Source organism: Chiloscyllium plagiosum, unplaced genomic scaffold (assembly GCF_037043375.1).
Source record: "Chiloscyllium plagiosum isolate Xiang-an unplaced genomic scaffold, Cpla_swu_hap1 HiC_scaffold_20, whole genome shotgun sequence".
Lineage (NCBI taxonomy): Eukaryota > Metazoa > Chordata > Chondrichthyes > Orectolobiformes > Hemiscylliidae > Chiloscyllium > Chiloscyllium plagiosum.
Window position 1 is genome coordinate 54,945,120 of NW_028270158.1, and position 18,755 is coordinate 54,963,874.

General features: G+C 38.9%; 2 protein-coding genes across 5 annotated transcripts in view; one reads left to right on the forward strand and one right to left on the reverse strand.

The window, feature by feature from the left end:
* epn2 (epsin 2) overlaps positions 1-9,254 on the reverse strand; it is a 74,504-nt gene extending 65,250 nt beyond the window's left edge. Inside the window, exon 1 of one of the 4 annotated variants that reach the window (XM_043711232.2) lies at positions 9,100-9,254. The gene's annotated coding sequence lies outside the window, so the exon portion shown is untranslated. Of the gene's footprint in view, positions 1-8,535; positions 8,822-8,984 lie in introns of those variants that run through there. The other 3 variants (XM_043711234.2, XM_043711231.2, XM_043711230.2) reach the window with 3 other exon arrangements.
* A 683-nt stretch (positions 9,255-9,937) lies between these two features.
* The window catches only part of LOC122560525 (GRB2-related adapter protein-like), a 262,677-nt gene continuing 253,859 nt past the window's right edge, over positions 9,938-18,755 (forward strand). The window contains exon 1 of the mRNA XM_087997958.1: positions 9,938-9,967. Within this exon, the coding sequence (XP_087854084.1) occupies positions 9,953-9,967 (15 nt within the window). The 5' untranslated portion in view covers positions 9,938-9,952. The remainder of the gene's footprint in view (positions 9,968-18,755) is intronic.

Below are 18,755 nucleotides of genomic sequence, written 5' to 3' on the forward strand. Positions count from 1 at the left end.
TTTCCCTCATCTCATTTCCAAAGCAGATTCTAAATAACTATTTATGCAACTATTGTATGTCTTTGCTTCCATAATTTTACCATTTTGATTTTAAAAATTTTATAATAGTTCTCTGAAGATTCCAAAAGAGCAAACTCAATAAACATACTTAAGATTGATTGCCATTTTCTTCATTAAATATTTGGTCTGAGATCTTAGAAGTTTGTATCATTCCAGATAATTTCATTCTTAGCTCAATATTCAATTAGAATAAGTAACAGCTGTTGTACATGATTTGCCAGAGAATTTTGTTGGTATTTTTCCACCACTTCGGAGCAAATATTTTGTATATCCAACAAGTCATTTTTGCCATTTGCAGCAAAAAGGCACATACAGATAATTAAAAATTCAATCTCCAACGATTTTTAAAAAAATGCATGGTTTCATACATAGTATTCAAATACAGTAGTGAATCATATTCTCAATACATTACACTTCAGTTACATTAATAATAACATTTTTAATAACAATGTTTCCACCATTTAGCATTTAAAAATTAAAGCCATTTCCGATCTACAATAATCTTGTGCTGTAACGTCACAGATGTATATGACTTTATTGAAATCGCCCAAATAACGTTTTCACGTTACAATTAAATATTGTTCCTTATTGCCTGAATTTTACATCTCCATGATGTAATATATCTCCCTGTACTATGGAGAATTTCCCATGCTCCCACCAGCTGTAACACTTTGATTCCCACATAATAAGCTGTCAATTCAGTTACATTTTGTTTAAAATCAAAGTGATACATGAAAATAGAAAGGACATTTTTAACTTTAAAACGAAGACCAAATGATGTCTGTGCTGTGTTCTGATCGTTGCAGGAAAATAATATATTGATATTCTGTTGCTATGCTAACATCTAATTTTTTCTTAAAATCACAAATTTGATACTTTCAGACACAGTCCATATGTTGAGTGTACCTGGTACAGGTATCAGTATTCCTCCGCACTTTAACTCTAAAAGGATTACATTGCATGCTATTCTTTCACTTTCCAGAGGCAGCTCATCCGTAACAACATTTGACAATCCCTTTTAGGTTAACCTTGGCTTTAGTAAACCATAATTATGACATTTTATACCAATAATACTCATTAATACATACAACCATTCAAGAGCACAGGATGCATACATTAGATGTGGTTTCCAAGCAGAAAAGTAATTGATTTAACTCAACAAAAATGAATCCAGAAAACAGTTTACTCAAGAACTAAGTGAATTGAAACGCTAAAGTTCCAATTATACAGTTCACAGTGAAGCACAAATATACACAATGCATGAAAAATTGTCATATGCTGATGTCTTCACAGTAGAAGACAGAAATAACATTTCAAAATTAATAATTAAATCAAGGGGCAAAAGGAGGCAAGGAATAGATACAATTGCTATCGTTAGAGAAAAGACATTAGAAAAACTATAGGGTTAAAAAGTATTAGGTCCCCTGAAACTCATGGCACGCATCCTAGGATATTAAAGGAAGTGGCTACAGAAACAGTGGTTGCACTGGTAGTAACCTTGCAAGAATCCTTAAATTCTGAAGAAGTTCCAGGGCACTGGAAAACTGCCAACAGGACAACCTTATTGAAACAGGGAAAGAAACAATAAAAAAGGAGAAAGTGAGGACTGCAGATGTTAGAGATCAGAGTGAAGAGTGTGGTGTTGGAAAAGCACAGCCGTTCAGACAGCATCTGAGGAGCAGGAAAAAAAAATCAATATTTTGGGTAAACGCCCTTCGTCAGGAATGAGGGGGTGGCCTAAAAGGGCTGACTGATAAATGAGGATGGGGTAGCTGGGAATGTAATTGGTAGATGAAGGTGGGGTGAAGGTGATAGGTGGGAAGGAAGATGGACAGGTAGGACAGTGCAGAGTTGGAAAGGTGGATCTGGGATAAGGTGGGGGGAGGAGGAATGAGAAAACTGGTGAAATCCACATTGATCCCATGTGATTGGAGGGTCCCAAGGCAGAAGATAAGGCATTCTTCCTCTGGGCAGCAGGTGGCTAGAGTTTGGCAGTGGAAGCAGTCCAGGTCTTGCACATCCTTGGCGGAGTGGGAGGTGGAGTTACCACACGGGATCAAAATGGATTTCACCAGTTTCATTTCCCCTCTCCCCATCTTATCCCAGATCCAACTTGGCACTGCCCTCCTGAACTGTTCGATCTGTCTATCTTCCTTCCCACCTATCCGCTCCACCCTCCTCTCTGACCTTCCACCCCTTCTTCATCTACCTTCCCCCAGCATTCCGCACCCCCCTATTTATTTCTCAATCCCCATGGGCCACTGCCTCATTCCTGATGAAGAGCTTATGCTCGAAACATCCACTCTCCTGCTCCTCGAAAGAAACAAAAAAAAGGTAACTACAGGCGACTGAGCTGAAGGTGTTAATTTAAGTTGTTTGAGGCTATTATAAAGGATCAAGAGCTTTTAGAAATACATAACATGATCAAACAGATCAATATGGCATTATGAAGGGGAAATTATGCCCAAGAAAGCACAAGAATTCTTTAAGGGAACAAAAAGCAGGGGAATCAGTGGATGCAATATTTTTGGATTAACAAACGGTTTTTTGGAAGGTACCACACATTAGAATACTTCAGAGCCCAACAGGACAGTCCCAACATTATCAAAAAAAAAAGTCAACAAGGTAACTGGTAGAAAACAACACTTTAAAAAAGAATCAACACATTGAATGTGAATCAGCCAATGGAGTTCGTTTTCAAACTAAATATATAATTCCCACAAATATCTAAAGATAAAACTTTTAGAGCCCTATCCTCAAATAATTTAAAAATTCCTGTTAGTGAAATGTTTTCATCAATGTGTGTTCAAGACAAAAAGAGATGCTACTTGGAATCAAAATTTAATTACAATTCAATATTTTTTTTAAATTATATGAGCCGGTATATTTACAGCAGCTGAACTGGAGGCCTGATTCAATGACCTGATAACAAAGGAGAATAAGTTAACGAGTTGCTTAAAGTAATCAAATTTCTTTCTGCCAACACTTGAGGTGTGGGAGAAGTAGGAATTTTGTAAGGGAAGCAAAATAAATATGACTAAATTAAGTACAGTAGGTTACATCAATTAAATGATCAAATTATAGATGGAGTTTTGGCATCAAATCATCAAGAATGTTTTGTAAATAGGGCCTGTGTTGTCATAGGCTGATGTAGTATACTGGTACTAATATGCCTTAGGAAGAAAACTGCATATAAGCTAATACATTTGAACACGTTATCTGATCATCTCACACTGCTCCCTCCTCTTATATTCTATCACATAACTGGAAACTTTCTACTCAGTCATAACCCAGGCTCCCAAGCCTGTTGTAACTGGACTCTTGGGTATTTGAATACTATTCATGGAATACGTAGATTGTCTATTTTTCTGCTCTGTACATATCATATTATATTAGTTTGCATTAAAATTCATTTTTTTTTGTTTTTTTTTTAAATTTCATGTTTCCACTGAAACTAACTTCAGATGATTTCAAAGGAAAAGAGGAATCATAAGGACATAAGCCAAGAATTGTACTGCCGAGTATTTTTAGTTCGTGACAGAATGCAACAAGCATTTCATACACTTACCATTATGTTTTAATAATGAATCAATTGCAAGACGTTGATTATTGTAATGTTAACCAAAATGCAGCCTAATTATCCTTATAAAGGTTTTCAGTTTTCATGAACCACCTAAAATTTCATACAGCAAGAGGAAAACAACAATTTTTAGTTAACTATCAGACCATGTATGCTCTTGGACAAAAGTTAAGGAACCTGCCAAAAATGATAATGCTCCAAGGCTAGAGTATGGATGAGATAATTGTCTTGGCAGGTACACCCAGAGATTTCATTCAATTGAAGAAGGGTGCTGAAAGCCTAAAGTCAATTAACATATCTACATAACCTGGTATTGCTAGGTGGTCAGATACTATAACATAAAAAGGTACTATAATCAAGAACAATGTCAAGAAATTAGTCAATTTTATAATTTGTTTAAAAAATGATAAATAGTACAATGTTTGATTTCATTAACGGACAGAAAATATAATCCAAAGTGGGCTTAGACATAGTTCAGGTATTATAATATAGTGATGTATCAAAATACTAATCAGGCATAGATTTATGAACTAATGAGCCAAAAATGAAGAATTCTAGCCTCACCATACTTACTTTTTTCATCATCAATAATATTGTACAGGATTGCTGAATTGACTCATCATTTGTAGAAAACACCTGAAAAGCATAGCTGCTCTTTTTGCTACCTAATTGCAAGATGAAGCTTTTATTTGTAAGCTCCAATTTTCACGTGCATTGTATGGAAAAAGTTCCGAGGTGATTACTCTTTTCCTTTGGAATCATCTGAAGTTAGTTTCAATGAAAACATCAGAAAATTAAATATATTATTTCATAAAAAGAAAATGAGATGAAGTTTAATGCACACGAATGTGTTATGCACAGCACAGAAAAATAGACAACCTACATATTCCACAAATAGTATTCATATAGCCAAGAATCGGGTTGAAGAGACTTGGGAGTCTGAGGTTCAATGCCAAATATGAAGAGCTAATAGAAAGTGCAACTACATGGCCAAAATTTATAATACATGACTGGGAATTTTTAACTGGGAAAAAATGTGTCAGAATTTCAGCACATTTTTAGGATAAACATTGAACTAAAATATATCTTTCAATTAAACTGTGGAAATAGAACTTGGTGACACAGGCAAGGATCCAAACTGGTTATTAGTTCTTCACACAGTGATCAACATTTGGAATAAGTGCAAAGAGAGCCATTTAAGAAATAAATTCTATATTACAGGGTGGATGAGGAGAACACATTAAGATCTCACTTCCTGAACAAATGGAGAGAGGCTGAAATGGTCTTCCATATCGGTGATCTGAGAAATTCTGGGAAAGTTAAACTTATTATTAATTGAGTCAAGACATGCTCTTTCTCCTTCAACCATTTTGTAGAATTTTACAAAAATTGTGGTGCTAAAATTCTGAACTCGCTACATTGTTATACAGGAACATTCAAGGGAGTAAAATTGGTTACTGACGTCAAATGTATTTAATTGTTTCGGCTAATAAGTACTGGACATTTTAATAGGGGGTCAGTTAGCAAGACAGCTGGTTTATATAGGGAAATACCAAAATCTGGGTTCAATTCTGCACCAGTTGAGGTCATCATGAAGGAGTCTCTTTCTCAACCTCACCCGTGGTGTGGTAATCTTCAGGTTATGCTACCACTTGTCATCTCTCTCTCTCTCATGAGAGAACAGTCCTGGGATTTGGTAGATCTATGGAAACTTTAACTTAATTCTAAATTAATAAAATAGCTTACTCTAAAAGAAGTTATAACCTTATAACTGAATAGCAACACTGACAAAGATTGTTTATAAAAATCCCGGAACCCCCCCTTAACAGTATTGCAATGGTGCCTACACTAAGTAGATTGCAGCAATACAAGAAGGCAGCTCACCACCACCTTTACAAGGACAATTAGGATGGACAATAAATGCTGATCCAGCATTAGAGCCTACATTCAATGAATGAATTATAAAAGAAACAGCAGGACCAGATTTTATAACTGCTGTTGCAGATGGAATATTATGTCAAGTTAACTCAGTTCCTAACACTCTAGGTTTGAAGGTTCTGGTTTAAAAGCAAGTTCAGTATGTATAAAGTAATTCTACATTATCAGGGTATTATCCAATAGATGTTAAAGAAAGAAATTCCTGCCAGGTATTGGTGTTAACTTTCATTAGCTTAATTGTTTCTGTGAAGACACAGACTATGTTAAAAGTACTGCACTATATAAGATACAAGTTATTCTTATTTTTGTTGATCCACATTGTCACACAGAAAATATTACTAACTGAAGAACCAGAATTTTCTTAAATGTAGATCAACATTGCACCAAACCAGTCATTAGAACTTGATCATTCACCACAAATGCTCGAGATCTTGATGTTCACAAAAATTAATGCAATTGCATAAACTACAAATGATCTTTAAAAGTTATTTGCTGTATGCTACTCTTGAAATGTAATGCCACATAATATATATGAAAAGCTTGGTGTACACAAGTATGCTTAAGTATTGTAACAAATATTTCTGCCATAAATTCTTGTCAACCCATGGCCCAATATTTCTTCCTCCCAATGTCTAGAAGCAACACATTGCATTCTCAGTGTATCTGAAAATTATATGATAATCAGTCTCAAACAGGGAGGCACTACAGCACCACTAGAAGGGGAGTGTCGTTAAGTTAGACAAGTTAATACAGGCAACTTATAAATACAGGTAACGGTATTGATGAAAAATCTTACTAGAAGTGCATGTTGATTTAATCCTTTTAAATTATTGTTTTATGAGTATCAAATGCCTATTACATTGCCTTCCATTGGTTATTAGTTATCAGCATTATTGCCGAGAGTCAGAAACATTTGCATTTTGGACACCAGCTTAGTTGATAGAAGCTTGGTGGTTTAGAGCTCTCATCTGAAAACTGGGTATATAATCTAGACTAACACCAATGAAGCATTAAAAAACTACTGCACTGTCAAAAGGCTTAAGCTTCAAACGAAGGGTGTTAAAAAGGTGCAACTAGAATTCAGTACAATGGGCATTCCAGAGACTGAATTTGTGGAGCCAATAGGTGCACAAAGAAGAAATAGCTTATTACAATGTGTAACACAATTAAGACAAATTTGATATCAGATTTGCTCAGTTACATTACACTTTTGTCACAAAAGTCAATCCACTGCTTGACGACGTCAAACTGAAGGATAATCCTTATTAATAGTCAACATTCACCAGCATATACAATGCTCAAGAAAACCACACGTAGGAAAACAATTTTGCTGTTGGTTGAGTTCCAAAGTACAAGATTTTATTTAAACAGATTGATTTTAACTCCACTTACTAACAGAGTCTTTTATGCTTAGGAAGATTAGTAGATTAGCTGACATGCACCAAGTGCAAAAGGCATTACACAAAATGAAATGCTTCGAACAAGAACCAAGTTTAGAAAAATTACTTACAAATAAAACTATGATAAATAACTCATGATGATGAACAAGAGTTGAAAGCTTTTACTTCCTTGTTCAATGGGTGCAAGCAGCATTGCACTTTCCACAAATAAATAAAACTGTAAGCAAATCAGAAAATAATATGTAATATTTTATGCCATCATGTGTCTGAACAGATTCTATAAAATGTAGAAATACACACCTTAGTTATTGTTTAAGGTGTGTCAGAATGAGAATCTGACTGACCAGGCAAGAATTTATTCAATAGTAAAAAGCAAATACTTCTGCGCATATTTACATAGAATTCTTAGAATCTGAGACTTCCTTCACGTCACTGATATCCTAACTCACCACAGCCCTACCAGCAGCTGCTCAATTTAAAATATGAATCATCATTCTTGGGTAATTTATGCACAATGGAATTATGTGCACTCATACCAGCAAAATATATACTCCAATACCATTTTAAATTTTACATGAATTACAAGATTTCAAAAGTACTTTCCTGTCTATAAAGCATTTTGAAATGCCTTGAAGTTATTTAAGATGCCATATAAATATCATAAATAATCTAACTTCATACATTGAGCAATGTCAATGTCTTCATTTTATCCACAATCATTATTTCCTTGGATTACCTTAACTTTCCCAAAACACTTTTTTCCAGTACAAATACAAACAGGCCTACTGGTTTACAACGGCCAAATAAGTCTTATTACAAGAGATTCTAGAGTTACCAGTTATTTCGGACATCAAATTCCCTAATCTAATCAACATTTTGGTGAAAACCACACATCACCTAAATGAGCTGGAAAAAGATGTACCTTGCAACACTCAATACAACAAAAAGGAGGGGAGGGACTGTATCCAGGATTGTTAAACTGCTCACAGAAATAGATGAAAGCTAATCAACACACAGGGTTTTTTTTAAAAAAAGCATTTCTTCTACAGTACATGACTACGATGCAAAAAAAAAGAACTTACAGGTATGGATGAATGTTTTAAAAATATTTTTAAAATGCAGGTTTGACTTTTTTAAAGCAAAAAATGATTCTAATAAGGCAACTACCGGAGGATATATTTTACATTCACGGTAGATTTGGGAAATGAGTCGACAGATCTGCTTTTGAAATAAGTACTATAAAAACGCACCTCAGTCACATTGACAGCTTACAGTCACAGACCGGGGGAGGGGTGGTTAACAAAAAGCAGCAAGGTGCAACATATTCCAACCCCTCTTATTCCCCCCCGGGAAACCTTTAACGAGAGAAAACTATCATTTCTCTGTCGAAAGGGAGACGCCAGCGACAACAAATAATGGAAACAGATTTAAAACACGGACAGGCCTGGCTGCTGGTTGAAGCCTGCGCCCCTCCTCCCGGCCTTCGTGTGGACGAGGACGACATGGAGGAGGTTGTGTAGTGAAAAGGGCGTGGAGGGGGAAAGAGAATCTGTTTACCTTCCCGCAACTCCTGAAGACTCTTTCATTGCTTGCTCTCTGTCTCTGTCTGGACGATAATAATCGCTCCCCTTACCTTCATGGCAGCTCCACAGCCGCACCCGCGCGCCGGCGCCTAGAAGCTTCTGGGCGTTTCCCCCGCTAACGGCCGATCGCTCTGTCGCTCGCTCTGCTGCAGTCCGCCCTTCAACAACATGGCGGTAGCGCCAGTACGAGCACCACACACTGATGGAGGTGTGGTTTCAAAGATTGAGAGAGAGAGAGACACACACACACACACACACACAGAGACGTGCAGACGGAGAGGAGAGCGACCTCGGGTAAACAAATCCTTTCATTCCTTTAAACCTCACTTCTACGCCCCCGCATTTCCGAAATAAACAAACCTTCTTATTTAAGTATCGCCTTTCACCCAAGCATCTCAAAGTGCTTCACAGCCCACAAAATACCTTTGAAGTCCACAGACATGGACTGCGGAAATTATAGAGAACGTCGACGGGTTAATTTGGCGTACAGTAAGATCCCACAGGCGGCCGTGAGGTAACGATCTAGCCCTTTGCCTACCTCATCTGAAACTTTTCATTCATGATTTGGTTAGATCTCGACTTGAATGTTCCAAGTTTCCCAACACACTCCTGGCTAGTCTTCCACATTCTCTAAACTTGACGTCATTTAGATGTCTGCTTCCCATGTCTTAACTTGTACCGAAGTCCTTTTCCTCTATCGCACTCGGGTGCTTTTGGCTTAGATTGGCTCCCAATCAAGCTGAAATCCTGACTTTATTACTCATAGAAACGCCCCGTTACAAGGGCAAAATGAGGTCATGGTGTCCATCATGTCTGCAGAGGCTACCCCATGAGCGTTATGACTTGGTGTCATTCTTCTGCCTTTTCCTTTTGCCCTTGCATATTCTTTATAGTCAAAAATGAATTAATGTCCTTTTGAATGTTAAAATTGAACCTGCCTTCACCACAAACGAGTGGTGGCAATGGGTGAACTTATGTGAAAAAGTTTTTTTTTCATTTTGCATTTGTGAATCACTACATCTGTGCCTCTCATTTTTGATCCTTTTGCAAATGAGAATCTATTCAGATCTCTCGTGACCTCACTTTTTCTACCACTGTAATCTCCTCCTGGATCTCTGCAGTCCTCTAATTCTGGCCCCTTTATAAGCCTGCTCTACCGGTCAATACATCAATCAGGGATTTGATGTGGTCTTAACTACATTTTCCTGTGTCCCCCCAAAAAATTATTAACTCCCTTGTCAATTATACGACATCCTTAAAACTTTGAGAAAAGTTTTGGTTATCATCTTATGTTGTTCTATGTCAATCTTTGTTTTATAAAGCTTCTGTGAGTATCCAGATATCACAGAACTGTTACACTGCGGAAGGAGGTTATTTGACCCATTCTGTCTATGCTGGCTCTCCACGTAAGTCTCCTATACCTTCTCCTCAATCTTGTGAATTGTTTCTTTTTAAATAACTTTATAATTAGCTTTTGAATACCTCAACTGAATCTGTCTTCCCATACTTTTAGGCAGTATATCCTAGCCTCTAATCACATGCTGCATCAATAATTGTTTTCCCAGTACTTGATGAAGGACTTTTGCCCGAAACATCAATTTTCCTGCTCCTCGGATACTGCCTGACCTCCTGTGTTTTTCCAGCACCACACACTTAACTCTTGATGAATCCCTGCCAATCCAATTGCAGATTAATTCTGTTCCTCAGAATTGCTTCCAATAGTCTTCCCACCACTGAGATTAGACTGACTGGCCTGTAGTGTCCTGGATTACCCCTTGCTCCCTTCTTGAATAGTGATACTGCATTGGCTGTCTTCCAGTCTTTTGACATGTCTCCTGTGACCAGAGAGGAATTCAAAATTATTGCCAATGCCCTTTCTATCTCCTCTCTCCTTCAATCTATAGCCTAGGATACATTTAATCTAGCCTTGAATGTTTATCTACTTTTAAACCTGTCAGGCCACTCAGCCACACCTCCCTTTACATGCTAATTTCTGTAAGTCTATCACAGCCCTTCTCCCTGATTTCTTTACCCATGTCATCCATTTCACTAGTATACGCAGACATGAAGTATTCATTTCAAACTCGACCTACATGCTCTGGCTTCACAAGCACATTAGCATTGTGGTCTTTAGTAAGTCCTATACTTTCCCTAGTTATTCTTTTATCCTTGATTTACTTGTAAATTAACATCGTATTTTCCATTATTTTACATGCTGCTTTTCTTTCGTACCCTCTTTTTGTTCTCCTAATTTCTTTTTAAGTTTCCTCTTGCATATTCTGTGCTCCTCTAGGGCTTCTACTATTTTGAGCTCCTGGTATCTGCTACAAGACTTCCTTTTTCTTTTTATCTAGTCCTGTATATTTCTTAACATCCAGGGTGTGCTGGATTTGATGATCCTATCCCTTGTCTTTTTTGGAACATGTTGGCCCTGTATCCTCTCTACTTTCTTCTTGAATGCGTTCCAGTGATCTGACACACATTTATGTAAAAAAAATCTGCACCCACTCCACTGTGGCCAATTATTTTATAAATGTCGGCCTCCCCTCAGTTTAAAACTGATTTCAAGCCTATTTGAATCTAACTGAGTTATGATTGCTGTCTGCAAACCTCTCCCATTGATACTTCAGACATTTGCCACGCTACATCAAACATAATTAAGGCCAGGACTTGCCTTTCTCTTGTATGGCCTTCTATGTACTTGCTTAAAAGGCTCTTCTGGATGTAATTTAAGAATTCTGCTCCCTTTAAACCTTTCACACTAACAATCACAGTTAACATTGAGGAAATTTGAAATGCTTACTCTTACAGAGGGAGTTATAGGATGTTGACCCAGTGACACTGAAAAAATGGTGAAAGTCAGGAATGATGTATGGCTTGGTGGGAACTTGGTGGTGGTATTCCCATGCTTCTCCTGTCCTTCTCCATCAAAGTGAGAGAGATCTTAGAATCATAGAATCCCCAAGGTGTGGAAGCAACCACTTGGCCCAACAAGTTCACACCAACCCTCCCAAGAGAACCCCACCCAGATCCACACCCCACCCTGTCCCCATAACCCTGCATTTCCCATGGCCAATCCAGCTAACCTACACATCTTTGGATTATGGGAGGAAACCAAAGCATGCATACATGGGGAGTGTGCAAACTCCACATAGTCACCTGAGGGTGGAATCAAACCCGACTTCCTGGTGCTGTAAGGCAGCAGTGCTAATCACTGAGCCACCTACAGTTGGAAAGTGTATCAGAGGAGTCTTAAGTTACTGCAGTGTATATTGTAGATGGTATATACTGCTGCAACTGTCTGTGGTGAAGAGAGTGAATGTTCCCTTAACAGGCTTTGGCTGTTAATACACAATTGGCCTCATGGAGTTTTCCTGGTGATGGAAAAATAAAGAGAATAAAGTCTATTCACAACCATGTCTTTTCTTTCTGTTTCACAATATATATAAAAGTATATGTAACCATTTGGAAGAAAAGAATAACGCAGACCTGGGCTCTCTTTTCGCGCAGTGGTAATGAACCTACCCCTGGATCAAGAGGCCCGAGTTCAATCCCCCCCCTGCTGCGGAGGTGTGTAATAACATCTCTGAGCAGGTTGATTAGAAAATTTGTAAAAAGAGAATGAATGTTGAAGGTGGTGGATGGGGTGTCTGGTTAAGTGGCCTGTTTTGTCCAAATAGTGTCAAACTTCAAGTGTTGTTGGAGCTGCGCTCATCCAAACGAGAGAGTAATCTATTGCATCCTAACTTGTGCCTTTTGTATAATGAAAATCGATAGGCAGATGCAGCAAGCGATTACCAAGGCAAATCGTATATTCAAGTATATGGGTTCAGAAGTAGGGATGGCTTACTGCTGTTATACAGGGTATTGGGGAGACCACATCTGGAATATCGCATGCAGTTTTCATCTCCCTATCTAAAAAAAGTTATACTTGATTGAGAGGGAATACAGCAGACCATCACTAGATTGATCCTGGCAATGGCAGGACAATCTCATGAAGTTCGATTGGGCCCTTGCTACTACAGTTTACAGGATAAGAGCAAATCTGATTTAAGTGTATAAAATTTTGAAAGGACTGAACAGATTAGATGTAAGGAGGATGTTTTCTCTGTGGACAACCACCTGATGAAGGAGCAGCGCTCCGAAAGCTAGTGCTTCCAAATAAACCTGTTGGACTAAAACATAGTGTTGTATGATTCCTAACTTTGTACACCCCAGTCCAACACCGGCACCTCCAAATCATTCTCTGATTGGGGAGTCTAGAACTCTAGGGCCATGGTTTTAAAATACAGTGTAGACTATTTAGTATTGATATTACAGCACAGAAGCAGATGACTCAGCCTATTGCTCTTATCCTTCTTCTTTGACAGACCATTCAATTAGCCACACTTTCCTACTTTTTCACATAATATTACTTCTTTTCAAGTGTTTATCAGTTTCTGTCCCATTTGCCAGCAGTTGGCCCACATCCCTCTGAACCCTTCCTATTTATATAGCCATGCAGATGCCTTTTAAATGTTGCAATTGTACCAGCCTCCACCACGTCCTCTGGCAGCTCATTTCATACACACCTTGGATCTGTTTTACATTTTATCCCTCTCACCCTAAGCCTATGCCCTCTAGTTCTGGACTCCACAACCCCAGGGAAAAGATCTTGTCTATTTATCCTATCCATGCCCCTCATGATTTTATAAACCTCTATAAGGTCACCCCTCAGCCTCCGATACTCCAGGGAAAACAGCCCCAGCTTATTCAGCCTCTCGCTATAGATCAAATCCTCCAACCCTGGCAACATCCTTGTCAATCTTCTCTGACCCCTTTCAAGTTTCACAACATCCTTCCTATAGGAGGGAGACCAGAGTTGCACACAATATTCCAAAAGTAGCCTAGCCAATGTCCTGTACAGCTGCAACATGACCTCCCAACCCCTATACTCAGTGCTCTGACCAATAAAGGAAAGCATGGCAAACATCTTCTTCACTATCTTATCTATCGGCAACTCCACTTTCAAGGAACTATGAACCTGCACTCCAAGGTATCTTTGTTCAGCAACGTTCCCCAGGACCCTACCATTATTTGTATAAGTCCTGCTCTGATTTGCCTTTCCAAAATGTAGCACCTCACATTTATCTAAATTAAACTCCACCTGTCACTCCTCGGCCCATTGGCCCATCTGATCAAGATCCTGTTGTACTCTGAGTTAACCATCTTCGCAGTCCACTACGTCTCCAATTTTGGTGTCATCTGCAAACTTACTAACTATACCTCTTATGCTCACATCCAAATCATTTATATAAATGACGAAAAGCAGTGGACTCAGCATTAATCCTTGTGGCACACCACTGGTCACAGGCCTCCAGTCTGAAAAACAACCCTCCACCATCACCCTCTGACTTCTATCTTCAAGTCAGTTCTGTATCCAAAAGGCTAGTTCACCCTGTACTCCATGAGACCTAATCTTGCTAACCAGTATACCTTGAGGAACCTTGTCGAATGCCTTACTGATGTCCACATAGATCCATCCATCCTTCTGCTCTCATTAATCCTCTTTGTTACTTCTTCACGCACAAAGCCATGTTGACCATCACAAATCAGTCCTTGCATTTCCAAATACATGTAAATCCTGTCCCTCAGGATTCCCTCCAACAACTTGCCCACACTGATATCAGGCTCACCAGTCGATAGTTCCCTGGCTTTTCCTTACCACCTTTCTTAAATAGTGGCACCACGTTAGCCAGTCTTCCAGCACCTCACCTGTGAATATCGATAATACAAATATCTCAGCAAGGGGCCCAGCAATCACTTCCCTAGCTTCCCGCAGAGTTCTAGGGTACACCTGATCAGGTCCTTTTATCCACTTTTATCAGTTTTAAAACATCCAGTGCCTTCTCCTCTGTAACATGGACATTTTGCAAGATGTCACCATCTATTTCCCCATATTCTACCTCTTCCATGTCCTTCTCCACAGTAAACACTGATGCAAAATACTCATTTAGTATCTCCCCCATTTCCTGAGGTTCCACCCATAGGCTGCCTTGCTGATCTTTGAGGGGCCTTATTCTCTCCCTAGTTACCCTTTTGTCCTTAATGTATTTATAGAATCCCTTTGGATTCTCCTAAACCCTATTTGCCAAAGCTATCTCATGTCCCCTTTTTGCCCTCTGAAGTATACTCCTACTGCCTTTATACTCTTCGAAGGATTCACTCAATCTCTGCTGTCTGTACCTGACATATATTTCCTTTTTCTAAATCAAAACCTCACTTTCTCTAGTCATCCAGCATTCCCTACATCTACCAGCCTTGCCTTTCACCCTAACAGGAATATAATGAGTCTCTGGACTCGTTGTCTCATTTTTGAAGGCTTCCTATTTTCTAGCCGTCCCTTTACCTGCAAACATCTGCCCTCAATCAACTTAATAAAGTTCTTGCCTAATAGTGTCAAAATTGGCCTCCTTCCAATTTAGAACTTCAACTTTTATATCCAGTCTATGCTTTTCCAATACTATTTTAAAACTAATAGAATTATGGTTGCTGGCCCCAAAGTGCTCCCCTCCTGACACCTCAGTCACCTGTCCTGCCTTATTTCCCAAAGTAGCTTCTCTAGTAGGTACATCCACATACTAAATCAGAAAATTTTCTTGAACACGCTGAACAAATTTCTCACCCTTAACACTATGGCAGTCCCAGCCTATGTTGGTATCGACAAGGGAGCCATTCTTCATGCTTTTCATAATTGGCATCAGTGAAAGCAGACCAAACAAAACATAGCTCCAAGAATTTGTCACTGCTCTCCTTTCCCTCCCTACCTAATCAAATGTGGAAATTAAAAAAAAAATTAGAATACGGACGATGTTGTACATTTATGCAGCCACTGACAAATATTGTCATCTGTCACTGCTTAGTGGAATTTCAAGTGAGTTGTTACGATCAATTCTGGGGATTGTGTCTGAATTTCTAATGTGTCCTACTGATTACAAGGCTGCCATTGATGATTTAGATTTTAAAAACTGACTCGATTAAGGTCAGAGATAATCAAGACAGCTAAAGATTTTCAAAATCACTCTTCAAATTCAGTAATTATCATGAAGCAATTTAAAATGGTTTCCAATTATTCCACTGAAAATTATTTGTGCTCATATCATAGAGATGTACAGCACAGAAACTGACCCTTCGTCCAACTCGTCCATGCCGAACAGATATCTGAACCTAATCTAATCCCATTTGCCAGCATTTGACCCATATCCCACTAAACCCTTCTGTCTTGCACTAATATTTTTCCACTTGCGCAATGTCAGTTTTGTATTGAATTTGAATTGATCATTTAAAAATAATAATGCAGTTTATATCATCCATTTCAGTAATATATTTGCCCAGTAGTCTTTTTCGACCTAACCTAGTCTGTCCTGACCTTGAAAGCTAACTTCATGGATTTCATGCATTTGATACATAATTGAATGTAGCCAGCCAAGAATGCTTTGCATTGGTGTTTAATGCATTCTGTATGTGGATATTTAATGGATTCTGAATTTAATCACACAGTAATAAAGTGAATTTACAAAGGAGAAAGGTACAGTACCATATGAAAATCCACCAGAAGTAAATAAAAATAAGTTGTAAAGCAAATAGGATGACTGAAGAGAATATGTTGCAAGTACAAGTTGTTATACCACAATTTATGGGAAATCCAATCTATACCATAAGATATTCATGAATATTAATTGACATCTGAAAGGATCTGTCATCTGCTATTGCATACAAAGATTTGAATAGATTTGATTTTATTATTGTCACAAGTACTGAGATACAGTGAAAAGTATTGTTTTGTTCTCAGACTGTAATATCCTCATTAACCTCCTTCAGCTGTACAATCCTCTGGGAACAGTGTTCCTCCAAATTTAGGCTTGTACATGCCCCTGATTTTGATTTATTTTTGTCCCATCTACAAAGATACAGTGAAAAATATTGTCTTGTGTGCTATCCAGAAAAATCATACCTTACATAAGTACACAAGTATAATAGAACATAATGAAGAATGTGGTCTTATAGCTGCAGAGAAGGTACAGAGAAAGATCCGTTCTAATATGTGAGAGATCTGTTTATATGCCATATATTTTTTCAAACTTTTGTACCTTCGACCTGATAGATGAGGGTGGAGGAGAGGATAACTGGGATGGGAGGGATCTTTGATTATGTTGACTGCTTTCCCGACGTAATGGGAAGTATAGATTGAGTCAATGGAAAGAGTGCTGGTTTGTGGAAGTGTTTAAGGATGATGTGTTGGATGCAGAGACTGGTGGGATGTGGAATGAAGCGGATGTGGGGGAGGGCTGTCTGGATGACAGAGGGAGGAAAAGCATGTTGTTCGAAATAGGTGGACATCTGGGATTCTTGCGAGTGGAATGTCTTTTCATCTTCACAGATGCGGCAGAGACAGGGGAGCTCCATCCTGTTCTCCCCAATTCCTCTGCCTCTATTGTTCTTTTGATCATGATAGAATCATAGTCATAGAGATGTACAGCACGGAAACAGACCCTTTGTTCCAACCCGTCCATGCTGACCAGATATCCCAACCCAATCTAGTATTAGATTATTAATTAATTCATTCATTCATTCATTCATTAAATAATTATTAATTAACCTTACCCAACTGCCAGCAATTTGCCCATATCCCATCAAACCCTTCCTATTCATATACCCATCCAAATGCCTTTTAAATGTTGCAATTGTACCAGCCTCCACCACTTCCTCTGGCACCTTATTCCACATACGTACCATCCTCTGCATGAAAAAGTTGCCCCTTAGGTCTCTTTCATATCTTTCCCCTCTCACCCTAAACCTATGCCCTCTAGTTCTGAACTCCTCCACCCCAGGGAAAGGATTTTGTCTATTTATCCTATGCATGCCCCTCATAATTTTATAAACCTCTGTAAGGTCACTCCTCAGCCTCCAACGCTCCAGGGAAAACAGTCCCAGCCTGTTCAGCCTCTCCCTATAGTTCAAATCCTTCAACCCTGGCAACATCCTTGTAAATCTTTTCTGAACCCTTTCATGTTTCACAACATCTTTCCGATAGGAAGGACACCAGAATTGCGAGTATTTTTTCAAAAGTGGCCTAACCAATGTCCTGTACAGCTGCAACATGACCTCCCAACTCCTGTACTCAATACTCTGACCAATAAAGGAAAGCATACCAAACACCTTCTCACTATCCTATCTGCCTCGACTCCACTTTCAAGGAGCTATGAACCTGCACTCCAAGGTCTCCTTGTTCAGCAACACTCCCTAGGACCTAACCATTAAATGTATAAGTCCTGCTAAGGTCTGCTTTCAAAATGTAGCACCTCATATTTATCTGAATTATCTGATTTAAACTCCATCTGCCACTTCTCAGCCCATTGGCGCATCTGATCAAGATCCTGTTATAATCTGAGGTAACCTTCTTCACTGTCCACTACACCTCCAATTTTGGTGTCTTCTGCAAACTTATTAACTATATCTCTTATGCTCGCATCCAAATCATTTATGTAAATGACAAAAAGTAGAGGACCCAGCACTGATCCTTGTAGCACTCCACTGGTCACAGGCCTCCAGTCTGAAAAACAACCCTCCACCACCACCCTCTGTCTTCTACTTTGAGCCAGTTCTGTATCCAAATGGCTCGTTCTCCCTGTATTCCATGAGATCTAACCTTGCTAATCAGTCTATCATGGGGAACTTTGTCGAATGCCTTATTGATGTCCATAGAGATCACATCTACTGCTCTGCCCTCATCAATCCTCTTTGTTACTTCTTCAAAAAACTCAATCAAGTTTGTGAGACATGATTTCCCATGCACAAAGCCATGCTGACTATCCCTAATCAGTCCTTGCCTTTCCAAATACATGTACATCCTGTCCCTCAGGATCCCCTCCAACAACTTGCCCACCACTGAGGTCAGGCTCACCAGTCTATAGTTCCCTGGCTTGTCCTTACCACCCTCCTTAAACAATGGCACCACGTTTGCCAACCTCCAGGCTTCCGGCACCTCACCTGTGACTATTGATGATACAAATATCTCAGCAAGAGGCCCAGCAATCACTTCTCTAGCTTCCCACAGAGATGTCGGGTACACCTGATCAGGTCCTGGGGATTTATCCACCTTTACCCATTTCAAGACATCCAACACTTCTTCCTCTGTAATCTGGACATTTTGCA